Genomic DNA, 16,672 nt, shown 5'->3' with positions numbered 1-16,672 from the left:
CCTTGTCTATTCATCCTGTTTCAAGCCTCTACTATCTACCTACCTAGGTTTTTATAAGAGCCTCCTAATTGGTCTCCCTGCCCTTTCAGTCTGCACAGAGCAGCCAGAGTCATCCATTCAAATTCTAAGTCAGATCATGTCATGGCTACGGAAACCAATACTCTAAAAACCAAAGTTCTTACAATAGTCTGCAGGACCCTACATTATTTGCCACCCCTGGCTCCCCTATACCCTCTGCCACACACACACACACACACACACACACACAGCTACCTCTGACCTGGTCTCTTACCACTCTTCTCCACCCGCTTTGACCAGCAACACCAGCCTCTTTGTTGTTCCTTGGCAGGCCAAGCATGGTCCTGCCTCAAGGCCTTTGCCTTTATTCTGCTTAGATGCTCTTCCCCTAGATGTATGCAGGACACGGCTCATGTCCTCATTTCCTTAATGTCCTCATTGCTCATCCTCAGTCTCCCTGGCACCCCATCCATACCACTCCATATCCACAGCACTGAATTACTGCCTGATGTTGGATGTGTTATTTGTACGTTTGTTTACTTATTGCCTGTCTTCCACACAAGAATGTCCACTCCATGATGGTTTTGTTCACTGCTGTGTCTCTAACACTTAGAACAGAGCCTGATACATAGTATATGTCCACATATTCCTTGAATGAATGAATGAATGAATGAATGAATGATTGGGCAACAAAAGCAAGAAGGAGTAGATGCTGTGACTCATCCAGGACCCTTATAATACATACAGACAAATCAGTCCAGTATTTATTTTTATCTTAAAACTAATGAAATAGTGACGGTCAGATGGAGCCTGTTTGTGTTCCTATTACCAAAGGAACATACTTTTGCTAACAAAATAAATTTTTCCTTCTGGAAAGAAAGATGTAAAGTCACATTTACTGAGCTTCTGCTATAGCCCAGTCCTGAGCGAGGTGCTTATTATAACCCTTTTGGTGGTGGTTTTAAACAAATTTTGAAAGTAAGGAAATGTATCATCATCAAAACTCTTCCTCCCTCCTTTTCTGTGTCCATAAGAGGATTATTCAGAAGTTGGGTGCTTTCTGTAGGCCGGGCGCGGTGGCTCACACCTGTAATCCCAGCACTTTGGGAGGCTGAGGCGGGTGGATCACGAGGTCAGGAGATTGAGACCATCCTGGCTAACATGGTGAAACCCCGTCTCTACTAAAAATACAAAAAATAGCTGGGCGTGGTAGTGCGTGCCTGTAGTCCCAGCTACTCAGGAGGCTGAGGCAGGAGAATGGCATGAACCTGGGAGGCAGAGCTTGCAGTGAGCCAAGATCGTGCCACTGCACTCCAGCCTGGGCGACAGAGCAAGACTCTGTCTCAAAAAAAAAAAGGAAGTTGGATGCTTTCTACTCTGCTTTATCTTACCACTCCAAAATTCACATGATCCTGCTAAGCAGCCTTTCTTGCATGGCACACACATCTTCTTGTTTTTCCCTTATCCTTGTTCATTTATCTCAAGATAATCACTTTCTTTTTTTCTCTTTTCCAATTCTGTTTTATGAACCCAGAATGCTCCACTCATAGCAGATAAATATAATCGTAATTCTAGCAGCACATCTTCTGAAGCAAAAATAAATCTATACCTTTTGAAGTAGTTTTGGAATTATCAAGGATCACTGTCATTAAATCTAAACCCTTCAAGTACCGAGTCACAGTCAAAATTGCTATTGAAGCTTCTTTATCTCTAAGCCTGTTTTTCAAGAACATGCATTTGAGGTAAATAAAAAAGGTATAGTATTTTTTAGCAATTATCAGAACGACTTTAATCTCCCATTCTTTTCTTTGTAGTATTCCATCCAAGATGTGAATTAATTTAGAAATGTAATTACTACTGATAACACTGTTTCTTTGGAGGCAGGGCTTTGTAAATTGCAAATGGATAATTTAAAAGTAAACTTTTTGGAAATTCAGTCTATTGAAGACTATATTCAATATGTTCTGTATATTATGCACACTAATACATTATCATGGCTTTTACCTCACTTTCATATTTGACTCTTTGTTGGTTGAAATGATTGCAATAAATATTGATAATATAAAAATGACTCTAAGCCAGGTGCAGTGGTTCATGCCTGTAATCCCAGCACTTTTGGTGGCTAAAGTAGGAGGAAAGCTTGAGCCCAAGAATTTGAGACAAGCCTGGTCAACAAAGTTAGACCCCATCTCTACAAAAAATTTAAAAATTAACTGGGCATAGTGGTGCACTCCTGTAGTCCCAGTTACTTGAGAGGCTAAGGCAAGAGATGGCTTGAGCCCAGGAGATTGAGGCTGCAGTGAACCCCCTTCACACCACTGCACTCCAGCCTGGGCATCAGAGCAAGACCCTGTCTCAAAAGAAATAAAAAACAACTCTATTTTTAATGAATCCGATTAACCTTGTGGTCAAAATACAGAATATAATTACAGCGTTTCGATTTCTCTGCTTTTTGTCTCTGCTCATGGTAGCTTTAGTCTTATCTGTGTCTGACAGCAGTTATGTTTGGAGCCATTTTATATTTTAATCTAATAACAATTCACATCCTATGAAATTAGGAGGGAAGACCTGTAGACTTAAAGGCAGGCTAAATCTGTCATCAACATTTCATAAAACCAGTGTTGTCGGTACCAGCTGGGGGCTGGATTGGATGGAATGGGAGGGAAGAGTAGAGAAAGCAACATTTCAGAGTTTGGCAGAAGGCAATTTTCATATTATTAATGGTTTTAAGAATACTAAAAACTGCACCCTTGGTGCCATTTGGACACACTATTCCAGTCTGAACACACTTCCTGTTTCTCCATTTTTTTTTTCCTCTTCTTACACCCTCTCCATTTTTTTTTCCTTTTATTCCTCCTTGTTTCTCTTATGAAGAAAGAAGTGACGGAAGGGAGAAGAGAAAGAGGAACATAATTATTAGGATTCTTTCTTGTTCTCTTTTTAACTCCACACTACTAGATTTTGCTCATAATTTTCACCCCTACACAATTAGAACAGAAAGATATTTTGTATCTCTTATATTCTTCATCAATAACAATTGTTTTTAGTAGAGAAATATCAGATGTTTCCACATTACATGACAGAACTTAAGAGACTTTTGCTGCTTTTGACTTCTCTACAGCGGGCAAAAACCACATGGGATTGCTTTATACCATTTGTGTCTTACATCTCAAGGAACCAGGGATGCAGTTGGGGAAGCTTGAAAAGCAAATTGAAGATCAAAAGACATTTGAGGAGAAAGTTAAGGTTTTTATAGGTTGTATATTATAAATCATTTCTTCTGAGATAATTTTTAGCCTTTTGGAAGTTTCTTTTATTTGAAAAAGTATTTCCTTTATTTATTTATTTTGAGATAGGCTCTTGCTCTGTTGCCCAGGCTGGAATGCAGTGTCACGATCATAGCTTATTGCAGCCTTGAACTCCTGAGCTTAAGCAATCCTCCTACCTCAGCCTCCAGAGTAGCTGGGACTACAGTCAGGTGCCACCATGCCTGGCTAATTTTTTAAACCTTTTTAGTAAAGATGAGGCCTCACTCTGTTGCCCAGGCTATTCTTGAACTCCTGAGCTGAAGTGGTCCTCCCGCCTCAGACTCCCAAAGTGCTGGGATTACAGACATGAGCCATTGTGCCAGGCCAGTATTTCCTTTAAATAGTTGGTTTCAATTTCTTTTCTTACCAGATTTTTTTTTTTTTTTTTTTTTTTTAAGAAAATGCTGGCCAGGTGCAGTGGCTCACACCTGTAACACCAACACTTTGAGAGGCCAAGGCAGGAGGATTGCTTGCACCCAGGAGTTTGAGACCAGCCTGGGCAACATAGGGAGAAGAGACCCTGTCTCTACAAAAAGATGAAGAAAAAGAAAATTAGCCAGGTGTGGTGGCACCCACCTGTGGTCCCAGCTACTCAGAATGGCTTTAGTCAGGGAGGTGAAGGCTGCAGTGAGCTGTGATTGCGCCACAGCACTCCAGCCTTGGTGACACAGTGAGACCCCATCTCAAAAAATGAAAAAAAATAAATAAATAAAAAAGAAAGAAAATGCTTACCTATGTTCTAATAAACAAATTGGATAAAAATAAAGTTCTCTGAAGGGTCACGTTGTCAGATTTGAAGCCAAAGAATTACAAAATAGAATTGGAAACTACTATTCTAAAATTGTAACCATTTTAACTGAAGACATGGTAGGTTTTTCCATGACAATTTGATCTGAAATGAACAGAAAGGATTTAGAAAATGCCAGTTTGTGTGAGTGTGTGAGACTGTGTGTGCATCTCGTGTGTGAATATTGAGAAGGAGGGGAAAAGGAGGGAGGAGAGAGCAAGGGTACTCTCTAAATGGAATGTTGGGAAGAACTGGAACCTACTTTAACGGGCTCTTGATGTCTTATTTATCAGATCCAGGTGATCGAGAATGATAGAGCCAGCAGAGGAGGACAAGTTTATGCCACCAACACCAGAGGCCAGATCCCTCCCCTGGTCACTACAGATTGCATGATACAAGACCAAGGTATTTGTTTTTAATTATGCCATTTATTAAGGTTTTAAAATTTCTCACCGTTTTTAAAGCAAATACACTGATACCCTTCAATAATGCTCTTAATAATGGAAAACCCCATTATAGCTGATAATCAGTTCTCTGTTAATCCCTCAAGTACCAAGAGGATGCTATCAACTGAATTTTATTCTGTGCGTATGGAAGTCTGGAGAGTTTCCAGTGAGGTACAGAGCAATATATCTGCTTAAAACAATTATTTATTTTAATTTATGGGTTTAAATTAGTTTGTACCCTACTTTGGTTTAATTTATTCACTATGTTGGAAAGCTGGCACGAGCAGAGCAGTAAGGAATTAGACTGTTTGAGATGTTAGCAGACCTGGTTCTAGCCCCAACAGTATTTTCTAAGCAGATATTTTTAACATTTTGGGTTCTGTTTTCCCACATTTAAACTGGGAAGAGGAGAAGCTGAGCTGCATCTCTACTGTTCCATACCTCTCAGCTCAAGAATATATTACCCTATTGTTGATGACAAGTTAAGAATATAGCCCGATGAAATCTGATGTCTGAGATTTTGAATATACCATTTTAATGGATCATGTACTCAATCCTAGAAGCATAACATCAGTATACAAACAAGCATTTTGTCTCATCCCAGAGTTGTTGAGCTAGCCAAGTTCTAGTTGGGGATCCTCTCTCTATCCTCTGTGCCACCTTCAGAGCTAACCTTATAGAGTGGGTAGCACAGTGAGGTAGAAAGAGACTTGATTGGGAGAATTCAGACTCCACTCCTTACTGCCCAAGTGAGCTTTGTCCATTTCACCTCTCTCTCAACCTCAGCATCACCCTCAGTAATATGTGGAGACTAAGACCGGCTCTGCAGAGCCAGTTTAAGAATTAGAGGTGACTGTGTGCATGAGTCTTTGTATGTGTGTGTGTGTGTGTGTGTATGCATGCATACACATAAGTATGCTTATATGTGTATAGAGGGCTCAATACACAGAAGGGTTTCGTGTAAATTATAGGTGTTGTAGATACTAATATTAAAACAATTCAGATGACTTCATTTATTATTCTAAAAATAATTTTTCCTTCTCGGCCTTTTGGCTAAGATCAAGTGTAAAAATAATTTGTTTCTTCCTCATTACTTAGAACTCATTCCAACTAGTTAGATGAGTTCATATTTGTAAAGGATTTAGGGCTTGGTAGATAATAGGTTGAGGTATATGAAATTGTTGATTTTTTTTTTCTATCACTGTGACCTATAAAAGGTGGCAATTTCATTTCAACCTAATGATAAGTATTATATAAGTGTTTTAATATCTATTTATTTAATATTTAAAATAAATATAAAACAATATTGGGGCTTTTTTCAACCTAAGGAATATTCCTGACCAGCCTCATCTCCCACCTGTTTCTTGCTTTACAACTGCCTTCATATACCAAACTCATCCTCTTTCTCCTCATGCCTCTGATTCTCACATTGTACTGTTTTCTCTGCAACAGCCTGAGGATGGTTTTTTGTTGTATCCTTAGAAATTCACCTGGTATCTAGAACATACTAGTTGACCAATAAATATTTATCGGACACATGTACTTGGAATATATGACTCTCAGCCCTTTAATTGGGAAACATTTAGTTCTTCTAAACTCAATTTAAATTTTCTTTTTCAAGTCTTCTCCAGTGTCTTTTCCCATAATGCTTCATATATATTTCACCCGTATCACATTAAATTTTATTGTGGTTTAGATAGGTCTCTCCCACAAATCTTGGAGCTATCTGGGATCAGAATTCCACTTGTTCAGAACTTCACTCATTCATGCATATATCCAGAAAATGTTTATTCAGTACCTATTATGTGCCAGGCCTCTATGCTAAACCTGAGGTTAATAATATAATAAAAAATATACAAATTAACATTATTATTATAGCTAATAATTGCAAGTACTTAGTATGTATCAAGACAATTTTCTAACCACTTTATATGGAATAATTTAATCCCCCTGTAATGTTATGAGATAGGCGTTAATATCATTCTCATATTACAGAGTGGAAAACTGAGGCATAGAATGCTTAGGTAATTTACCTAAGAAATGTAGCTAGTAGGAGGCAAAGCTAGAATTTGAACTCAAGCATTCTGATGCAAGTGCCTGTGTTCTTAACTTCACTGCCTCTATTCAGAAATAAAAGACACAGCTCTTTTTTTAAATGGGTGAACAATCTGGCAAGGAAAAAGATAACTAAATATTAATTCAGTGAGATAAATGTTATATTAGAAAGATAAAACACATGTTGCCATGGGAACTTAAATGTGAGGTCACCAACCAGATAACTGACCCAGCCTGTCTTGCCCAAGTCGGGGACACCCAAACTGTGTCTTCAGTGAGCAAGTGTAACCCACAAGACTAGGGAGATGGGGGAGGGAAGGGTTGCCAGGCAGAGGAGGTGAATGTGCTAAAGTATGGTAGTGGGAGAGAGCATAATACATGTCAAGTAACAGCATGTGCATAGTTTTTTGATTTTTGAGGGACTTGTGGGTAGTTTTTAAATTGTGGTCAAATCTATATATATAACATAAAATTTATTATTTTAACCATTTTTAAGTATACAATTCAATGGCCTTAATTACATTCACAATGTTGTGCAACCAAATCATTCTTATTACCTGTTTCTAGAACTGTAAAAAAAATCATCCCACACTGAAACTCTGTACCCATTAAACAATAACTCCCCATTCTTCCACCCCACCCAGCCCCTGGTAGACTCTGTTCTACGTTCTGTCTCTATGAGTTTGCCTACTCTAGGCTCCTCATTTGAGAGAATCATACAATATTTGCCCTTTTCTGTCTGGTTTATTTTACTTAGTATAATATTTTCAAGGTTCATCTACCTTGTAGCGTATATCAGAATTTCATTCCTTTTTAAGGCTACGTAACTTTCCGTCTTTTATACATACTGCATTTTGTTTTCCATTCATCTGTTGAAGGACATTTGAGTTGTTTCTACCTTTTGGCTCTTGTGAGTAATGCTGCTGTGGATATTTACGTACAAGTATCTATGCGAGCCCCTGCTTTCACTTCTTTGGAGTATATACTGTACCTAAAAGTGAAATTGCTGGATCGTATAGTATGGAAAGAGTATGAAGGAAGGAGTGGGTGAGCAGGCAGGACTAGTAAGGTGGCAGGGTCTCAGTCATCGTTCTCTCTCCTTAGCCTGCAGCCTAGCCCTTGGCAAGAAGAGAGAGCTGCCCTGGTATGGAGCCCCAAAGTTGGCCCAGTCATACCCTTTTGCTATGAAGCCCCTTTGTCTGACCTGGCTTATTTGCCAATAGTAATAAGCTTTTTAGGATGTAGCTCAAGATTCTCAGACTTGTACAGAAATTCACAGACATAAGTACAATATAGAGCTGGAAGGAACCTTGGACTTTATTTGCTCAGCTCTCTCACTTTACAGATGTAAGGATAAGGCCCAGGGAGGTTAAGTGGCTTGCCCAAGGCCATACAGCTGGTTAGGATCAGAGCCAACAAAGAAAAGTTTAAAATATTCTTAAACTTTAAAATATTATTCCTTTGCCTTTGGCTCCAGGATCTTATTTTAAGATTCCACTTGTCCTTTGGTTCCCATCCTTTAAGACCCTGTTCAAGCACCTCATCCTTCGTGTGGTAAATTCTGGTCCAAGTGACAGAGTCATTGTCTCCCTTCTTCTATTTCTTAATCTATTTGCTCTTCTGTGATGCTTACCATGCTATGTTGCAATGATCTATTTTTACTGTCACTCTTTCCAACTAGATTGTGAAGCCAGAGACTTTACTGTATTCTGTTTCTAAGCCCTTTCCTGGAGCTTTGCTTAGTAAATGTTTGTGGAATGAATTTATTGAATGTTTTCAGTAAAATTATCCCATAATGCTCTTTATTAAGCATCTCAAAAAGTTTCAAATCTTAGTTCCTGTGGTTGCTAAATTATCCACGGTAGCCAGACCTTTTATGCCCCACTGTTGTATACCTGTTTATAGAAACAAATTCTCAATTGCTTTTTCAAATTTTATTATTTGTGCACATTATCTTCCTGAACGAAGCATTTGTTTAGTCACCTTTAGAGCTCATTCATTTATGCATATTTCACTGTCAAAAAATAAACCCTTTAAAGGTAACAAATATCCAGCTTCAATATTTTATTGGTAATTTTAACGAGTATAATTGAGTGCAATGGAAAATTAAAATAAACTTTCAAATACTTTTAAAATTCTTAGTTCATGGTCTGTATAACATTGTGTAATGATGATAATAAGGAAAGTTTTGTTTAAATATGAAACAAACACTATTAAGCATTCAAGCATACTTACATATATTAATATTACCTAAGAGTTCCTTTACTTGTATTCCTGCTGCCAAAAGTCTGGTTTCCTCCTCTGTTACTGCTTACCTGGGCTCTTAAAGCAATGGACCAGTTTACCTGTCTGTATTCTTTTTCTATTCCTAGAAGCTATCTAACTTTGGGCAGACTGATTTTCTTCAATTACTTAATTGATCATTTTACCCTTGCCAAAAAAAGTTTGATTTTTTTTTTTTTTTTTTGAGATGGAGTCTTGCTCTGTCGCCCAGGCTGGAGTGCAGTGGCGTGATCTCAGCTCACTGCAAGCTCCGCCTCCCAGGTTCACGCCATTCTCCTGCCTCAGCCTCCCGAGTAGCTGGGACTACAGGCGCCCACCACCATGCCTGGCTAATTTTTTTGTATTTTTAATAGAGACGGGGTTTCACCATGTTAGCCAAGATGGTCTCAATCTCCTGACCTTGTGATCCACCCGTCTCGGCCTTCCAAAGTGCTGGGATTACAAGTGTGAGCCACCGTGACTGGCCTTTTTTTAACCCTGACTAAAAAAATGTCACGGTTGCCCATGGGCAGACAGGGTTGGTCTCAACTCCTCATCCAGCATTCCAGGCCTTGACAACCTGGACTCAATTTTTCTGGGATGTTATAGAAATTTATAATTGGTTCTAATCCCACTTTTGCCACTTACTAACTCTTTGACTTTTGGAAAGTCACATAACCTCCCGGTGTCTCAGTTTCCTCCTCAGTAAAGTAGATTATAAATATATTAATCCATAGAGTTATTGTGGGGCTAAATGAGTTTACATGTAACAGTCTTAGAATGATGTCTAGCGCATTGGCTGCTGTTATTATTATCACCCTTGTTGTTAGTACTATGTCTTCCCCTTCTCTCAGATGCTCTGCAGAGCAGCCCAAGGACTGGATTCAGCCTGCAGTCATGTTAATTTGTCCTACACAGTAACTTCTTCTGTTTCTATTTGAATTAATTGTCATTATTTAAAAATCAGAATACATTATATAAAAATCCGAATTTCCAGTTTGTCCTAAAAACTGTGAAATCTGGTACTAGTAGCTTGGAAATGAACAGAATAAAAGCTTTTTTAAGTCCAACCTCCCGTTCATTTCAGACCTGCATCTGTGCAGCAAAACATGGCCAGAGAGAGGCTCACAACCCCGCCACAATCGCTGTTTAAGCTCAGGACCATAAACTTCCCAACATACTGTATTTCTCAAGTCTTTTCACTTTTCCACTCTCCTTAGTGACTATTTCATACTTTTTCAAACCTGCAGCACCTTCTCTCGCATCTTTCTTTTAGCTGCTTTACATCCTCCTTTCAGAAAGGAAATTCCATGCACCCCACCACCACATGGACCCCCAGTCTCAGCGCATCCTCCCACTGTGCCCACCTGCATTTGGCCCTCAGTGAGCAATCTGTGCTCCAGTCGAAAGCCAGCCTCTCTCCCTGTGCACCACTCAAGTATATTTCCACAGTAAGTTTCCCCTCTTCCTCTTAAATCATCAGTATTTTTCTTTCTACAGAATGATTCCCATCTTTTTTTTAAAAAAACCTTCTTTCATCTTAAAATATAAAAATGTTTTCTTGATCCACTTCCCTTACCAGCTAGCACTCTTTTCTTTCCACCCCTCTACAGCAAAACTTAAAAGGACTATTGCCAATTCTTCTCCTTCTGTTATCTCTTAAACTCACTCTGAGCAGATTTTTCCCTAGCATTCCACCAAAACTGCCTCTTTAGGATCTCCAGCAGCACCATCTGGCACAGATGATCGTGCCTCCGCATGATACACATCCTACACTTCACTTCAGGACGCTAGGCTCCTCGTTTCATCCTTCTCAGTCCTTTGGCTGCTTTCTTCTCCTCCTCTGACCTCCTTATCTTGGAGGACCCCAGGGCTCAGTACTTGGTCATCTTCTCTTCTTTGGCCATAATTATTCCCTTGGTGGTTTTAACCTGGTTTCATGGTTTCAAATACCATCTATATGCTAAGAATTCCCAAATGTGTATCTCCACCCCAGACTTTAGCCCAGTCTCCAGATGTACATATCTAATTGTCTACTCAGCATTGCTGTATGACTGTGTAATAGATTTCCCAAATTGGACATGTCCCTGACTAGATTCCTGATCTCCACCCGCACACCCGTTAAAACATCCCTTCCCTTTCTGCAGCCTTTACTTTGTCAGTTGGTGGCAATTTTATGCTTCTGGTTTCTCAGGCCAGCAATCTTAAGAGTCGTTCTTGACCATCACGCTCTCTCACACTCACATCTTCACACCTTATATGCCCTTAACAAATAAGTCACTGTACCTTTGAAATATATCCAGAATTTAGCCACATCTCAACACTTCTACTCCTGTCAGGCTGGTACTGCAGCAGCCTCCACATGGTCTCCCTGGTTCTACTCTTCTCCACTGCAATCCATTCTGAAAATGCAGGCAGAGGAACCTACATTACAGCATGACAGTCCTCTGTTCTAAAGCCATCAGTGGCTCCCCATTTCATTGGGAGAAAAGCCAGAGGGCTTAAAATGGTCTCAAGAGTCTACCTCATCTGGCCTGTTGCTTCGCTGAACTCCACACCAGTTGGTACCCCCCACAGTGGCTCCATTCCAGCTCCATGGGCCTCCTGCTGTCACTCTACTCCGGGCATGTCCTTCCCCAGATACCCACTAGGGTAAATCGCTTGCCTCCTATGACTCTTTGCTCCAATGTTACCTTTTAAATAAGGCCTACCTTGTAAGTATTTAAAATTGCAATCTGCCTGCCACTTCTTGGTACCCCTTCACTAGATATGCTTTTTTCACAGCATTTATCACCTTCTAATGTCCTATATAATTTACTTTTATTAGGCGTAATATTCATTGTCTGTGTCCTCTGCAAGAACATAAGCTCTGCAAGCACCTAGGACAGGGCCTGAAATGTCTTAGACATTCAGTGAACATTTGATTGATGATTACATTCTTTTAGTCATAATATTTTATTTCAAAATTTATCTTAGATAAGTTATTCTAGTGATACAAATATTCTTTATGTCATAGATATTGTTTTAACACTCGGATATGCCATGAAGTATAGATATTTTGGTCAGGAAGCCTAACATCTATTAAAAATAGTTTAGGGTGTTTTTGAAAATAATATTTCTATTATAAGTAGAATTTTCATTTTGAAATTCAATTTCCAAATTTAGAAAAAAATAGTCAAATGGAATCATATTTGACAAAGTATCACTTGCTAATATGAAATAGTATACAAATGCTTACCTTTCCCATAAGCAGATAGAAGAGGATGAAGAAGAAATGATTGTGATTCAAAAATTTTGTTCTGTCATATTTGTGTGTCTCTTTGTTTTATTTTTTCCATTGCATCTAAATGCCTCTCAAATATATAGTAAGGCTATATTAAGACTCTGCTTACGGAAAATAATAATAACTAAGATACTTCTTTTATATCTTTGCAGTAGGATTCAGAGTATTTTTATTTTGTAAGAAATTACAGTATGCCTAGAATATAGATTGTAGAATTGCACAATACTACTTTTTTAAAAAACAAATCATGAAGAGAGTTTTACAAATAAGAAATAATGCAATGCATTATCTAGAAGTACCTTTATAAATATTTGAATATCTTAGGGAAGGTTTTTTTCTAAACAAGTTTTAAGTGTATCCTTTTGAATGTTTCAGGAAATGCCAGTCCTCGATTCATCCGTTGTACAACATACTGTTTTCCATGCACGTCAGATATGGCTAAGCAAGCTCAGATTCCATTAGCTGCTGTCATCAAGCCCTTTGCCACCATTCCTTCAAATGAGGTAAGAATGATATATAATAGCAATTCAATAATTTATCAATTCCAAAATTACTATTTTCTCACAATTTTCTTATACATTATTCTATAATATAACCAGGAAACTGGAATATATTTTTATAATGCAAAACATCTAGTAATTGAATTCATCAGGAAAACAAATAATCCAGCAAGCTATGGTTTTTGGCATCCTGTACACCAAATACAGATGGACTGCGTCACTTTTTGGCATATTGTAGTAATGCACACATACAGAAAATATAGAATGTCACACAGTAGAAGTATTGTGACTTGTCACAAGGCCCTGATACCCTAGTTTAGAGCCCTTACATTGTGGGTGTTCTGTTGAGGGAAGATGATAGTTCCTATAGTCCTTGATCTATTAGAGCAGATCTTACTACATCTGCTTTAATTATCACTGGGTCAGGATACTCATCAACTCCTACTTAAAGATTAGAAAGTATGGGATAGATAAATCTGTATATATTGATTTGAAAATATGTGCTCAAAATATAGTTGAGCGGGAAAAAAAGATAAGTGGTTTACATTGAAAATCTGCAGTGTCAGGATGCTGCCAGTGGGTATTTGATCTAGACTTCCAGAAACAACCCAATTCCAACCTACACTGCTGCCATTCCTTCTTTTGATGCCCCTGAGTGATGAATGCCCACATGCGCACAGAAACACAGGCACTATAGCAGAGCAAGTCACACAGGGGAAGAAAAGCTTGACTTCCAGCTGGAGCTGTGACCATAACCCATTGTAGTATCCAGGTAAGCTAGGCCGAACCACAGATTCCTCTTGCTGCACTAAAGGCCAGAGCCCCAGTATTCACTCCCAGCATAAACCTCAGTGTTGGATCTAATGATCCTTTGAAGTAGGCTGATGTAATGTACACCTAGCAGCATCTAAGCAAGAGGCAGAGCATCTGCAAGAGCAAACAGATTCGTTCCCTTTCTTGGGCTCACCACACCAGCTGGTATGGAGAGTAAAGCAGTGTGAGGAAGGGGAGGAGGAAGCTATGGTGAGTGGGGCTTTATGTCCACTAAGGGAAAGAAGAGAGAAAAGAGAGATGTGTGATGTGTGCAGTAGCTTTCATGCCCTTTGGGATCTTCACTCACTGTCCTTATGAATGTAATGTAGTGCTGCCAACACTTCCTTTTGGGAGTAGAGTGAACTGGCTTAGAGTAGGTCATGGGAGAGGCATTGAACTGTTGTTAGAAGCCAAACTTACGTGTGGTATGGTTTCATATTTGCAAATCAAGATGTACATTCAGTATCTCCTTTACATATTTTAACCATAGTCTCTTCCATGATGGTTCTAGAAATTTAATATAATATTTATAAACACCTCATTAAACTCACTATGCTTAGTATGAATGAGGTAGACCAATATGTATTGACAGAGATGCCGCTATGTACAATGCATGCATTTTAAAGAAAAACTTAACTAGAAGTATTTTCAAAGCTATTTTCAACATTGTGTTTTGAAAATTTTCAAACATACAGAAAATCTAAAACAATTTCATAGTGAACACCTATATCCCTGCCACCTGGATATTACCATTAACATGTAACTACACTTGTTTTGTCACATATCATGATGTTCATCTGTCCATCAACCCATCTTTTTTATTCTGATCAGTTTCAAAGTAAATTGCAGACATTTAGACACTTAATACTAAATACTAAATACTCCAGAATGCATATCATTAGGTAGTGTTCAAAATTTGCTTACGGATTATTTTCTCATTTGAGGCAAAATTCATTTACAATAAAATGTACATGTCTTAAGCGAACGTTTATTGAGTTTTGACAACTGTGTATACCTATGTAGCTGAGACACCTATCAAAACATAGAACATAATTGCCACCCCAGAAAGTTATCTCATGCCCTTTCCTAGGCGACCCCCACCCCTTCACATAACCTCCCTTCCCTGGCAGCCACAGTTGTGATTGTTTTCTGTGATAGATTTGTTTAGCCTATTCTAGGACTTCATGTAAATAGAATGATAAAGCATGCTCTATTTTGTACAAAGGTTCTCTTACTCAGCATAACGTTTTAAAGAGCCATTGTGATGTTGCATGTATCAACAGTCTGTTTCTTTTTTATTGCCGAATAGTGTAATTCATTGTATGAGCATACCGCCACACCTTGGCCTACTATAAGAGGTTTTAGGCTGGGCACGGTGGCTCACACCTGTAATCCCAGGACTTTGGAAGGCTGAGGCGGGTGAATCACCAGAGGTCAGGAGTTTGAGACCAGCCTGACCAATATGATGAAACCCCATCTCTACTAAAAATACAAAAATTAGCCGGGTATGGTGGTGTGTGCCTGTAGTCCCAGCTACTCGGGAGGCTGAGGCAGGAGAATTGCTTGAACCCAGGAGGTAGATGTTGCAGTGAGCCAAGATTACGTGATAATCTTGGCTCACAAGATTGGAGACAGAGGGAGACTCTGTCTCAAAAAAAAAAAAAAAGTTTTTATGTGCTGACTTCATATGCAGGTATCTATAACAATATGTAGTATTGGTCTTTTCTTTTGAAAGTCAATTACTGTACTTTTAAATAAGTAAAACATAAACAATCAAAAGATGAAAAGGGCATACAATGAAAAATAGGCCTCTGCCTACCTCTGCTTCCTCCCCTTTCATGTAGCCCTTACCTGTTCTTTGTGATTCCTTCTAGAAATAAAATATGCATATAACAATATATAACTATCTATCCTTCAAAAAAAAAAGTATGTAAATGTAAATGATAGAATGGTACACACATTGTTCTATACTTTTTAAAATTAATATATCTGGCGCTGATTTTATATTATTTCCTACAGAGCTACCTCCTTCTTTAAAACAGCTGGGTAATATATTAATATGAGAAATATTATAACTGTACATACAAAATCAATTTTGAGATGCATACTGTCAAAAATGTGAAACTTTTATGAATCCTAAAATTGAGGAAATGTATTGCCATCAGTGTGCCTACAAGAACCATCCCCACAGCTTTTCTCAGGGGGATGGGGTTGCTACACATGTGCAGCCTCTGACTTATTTGTTCCTTTGCTATCTGAACCTTATCAAAGAGATCTTTTATTTTCATAAACAGAAGATACTTCTACCTTGATGGAAACCTGCAGCATATATAAATAACAAAATATCATAGGAAGCAATTCTATTGTATATCAGTATTGTGGATACATAGGATTTATACACATGAATAATGTCAGTTTTGGCTGCACCTTGTTAATGGCAATGAGTTTGCATGGTTTTCAGTTATCTACTAGCAAAAACCCCCTCCTTGCCCCTTCCTCGTGATAAAGCTGACCTGGGTCAAATATCCATGAAATAGAACAAAACTCAGCAATTGTTCACACCCAAAACTAGAGTCTGGAACCTTCTTGTTATCATCATTTAGTATTAATTATTATAAAATTATTCACTAATGTCTTCTGGAAAATAAAACCTGGCATTTCAATGCTGTTGAAAAAAATCTTTCAAACATTAGTTTAAGCCTCCTAAAAAATGCATATACGCATTTTATACATAAATTGAGTGGGTATGGTTTCTATTTTCCAAAGTTGTTTGTTTTAACCAAATACTACCTACCCAGTAACATAGGATCTTTTAGTAAGGACTTGTGCTGCATTTTCATCTCTGTGCTTTCCAAAGTATTAAACAGGAGGTTAGAATGGTAGCTTATTTCTGGAATCTGACTTAGGGAGACGCTCTACTTGTGAAAATAACATACTCTATTCCTTTAATGTTGTTGGAGACTCTGAATACTGACTATGTAAATGTATTTGACAGTACTGTTTTCTCTACTCAGGCTCTCTCTACACAAAGCCCTTTCTTTTCCCCTAGACATTCAAGAATAGAATTACTCTGAATATATTTAAGAATTACTTCCCTTTATATAGCAGTGCTTCCTGGTTTGAATGAAGATACTCTCTATTTAAAGGAGTACTTTTATTTTTATTTGTTGAAATAGACTTAGAAGTCAAAAAATAAGGAC

General features: G+C 38.3%; 1 protein-coding gene across 5 annotated transcripts in view; it reads left to right on the top strand.

Annotated features, from left to right (window-relative positions):
• The window catches only part of SEC24D (SEC24 homolog D, COPII coat complex component), a 116,850-nt gene that overhangs the window by 28,327 nt on the left and 71,851 nt on the right, over positions 1–16,672 (top strand). For all 5 annotated transcript variants that reach the window (XM_055111778.2, XM_008955429.5, XM_008955428.6 and 2 more), the window contains exons 7-8: positions 4,407–4,518; positions 12,535–12,662. In XM_055111778.2, the coding sequence (XP_054967753.2) occupies positions 4,407–4,518; positions 12,535–12,662 (240 nt within the window). The remainder of the gene's footprint in view (positions 1–4,406; positions 4,519–12,534; positions 12,663–16,672) is intronic.

The sequence above is a fragment of the Pan paniscus genome, chromosome 3 (genome assembly GCF_029289425.2).
Source record: "Pan paniscus chromosome 3, NHGRI_mPanPan1-v2.0_pri, whole genome shotgun sequence".
Lineage (NCBI taxonomy): Eukaryota > Metazoa > Chordata > Mammalia > Primates > Hominidae > Pan > Pan paniscus.
Note: the sequence above shows the minus strand (reverse complement) of the source record. Positions and strands in the feature narration are given on the sequence as shown.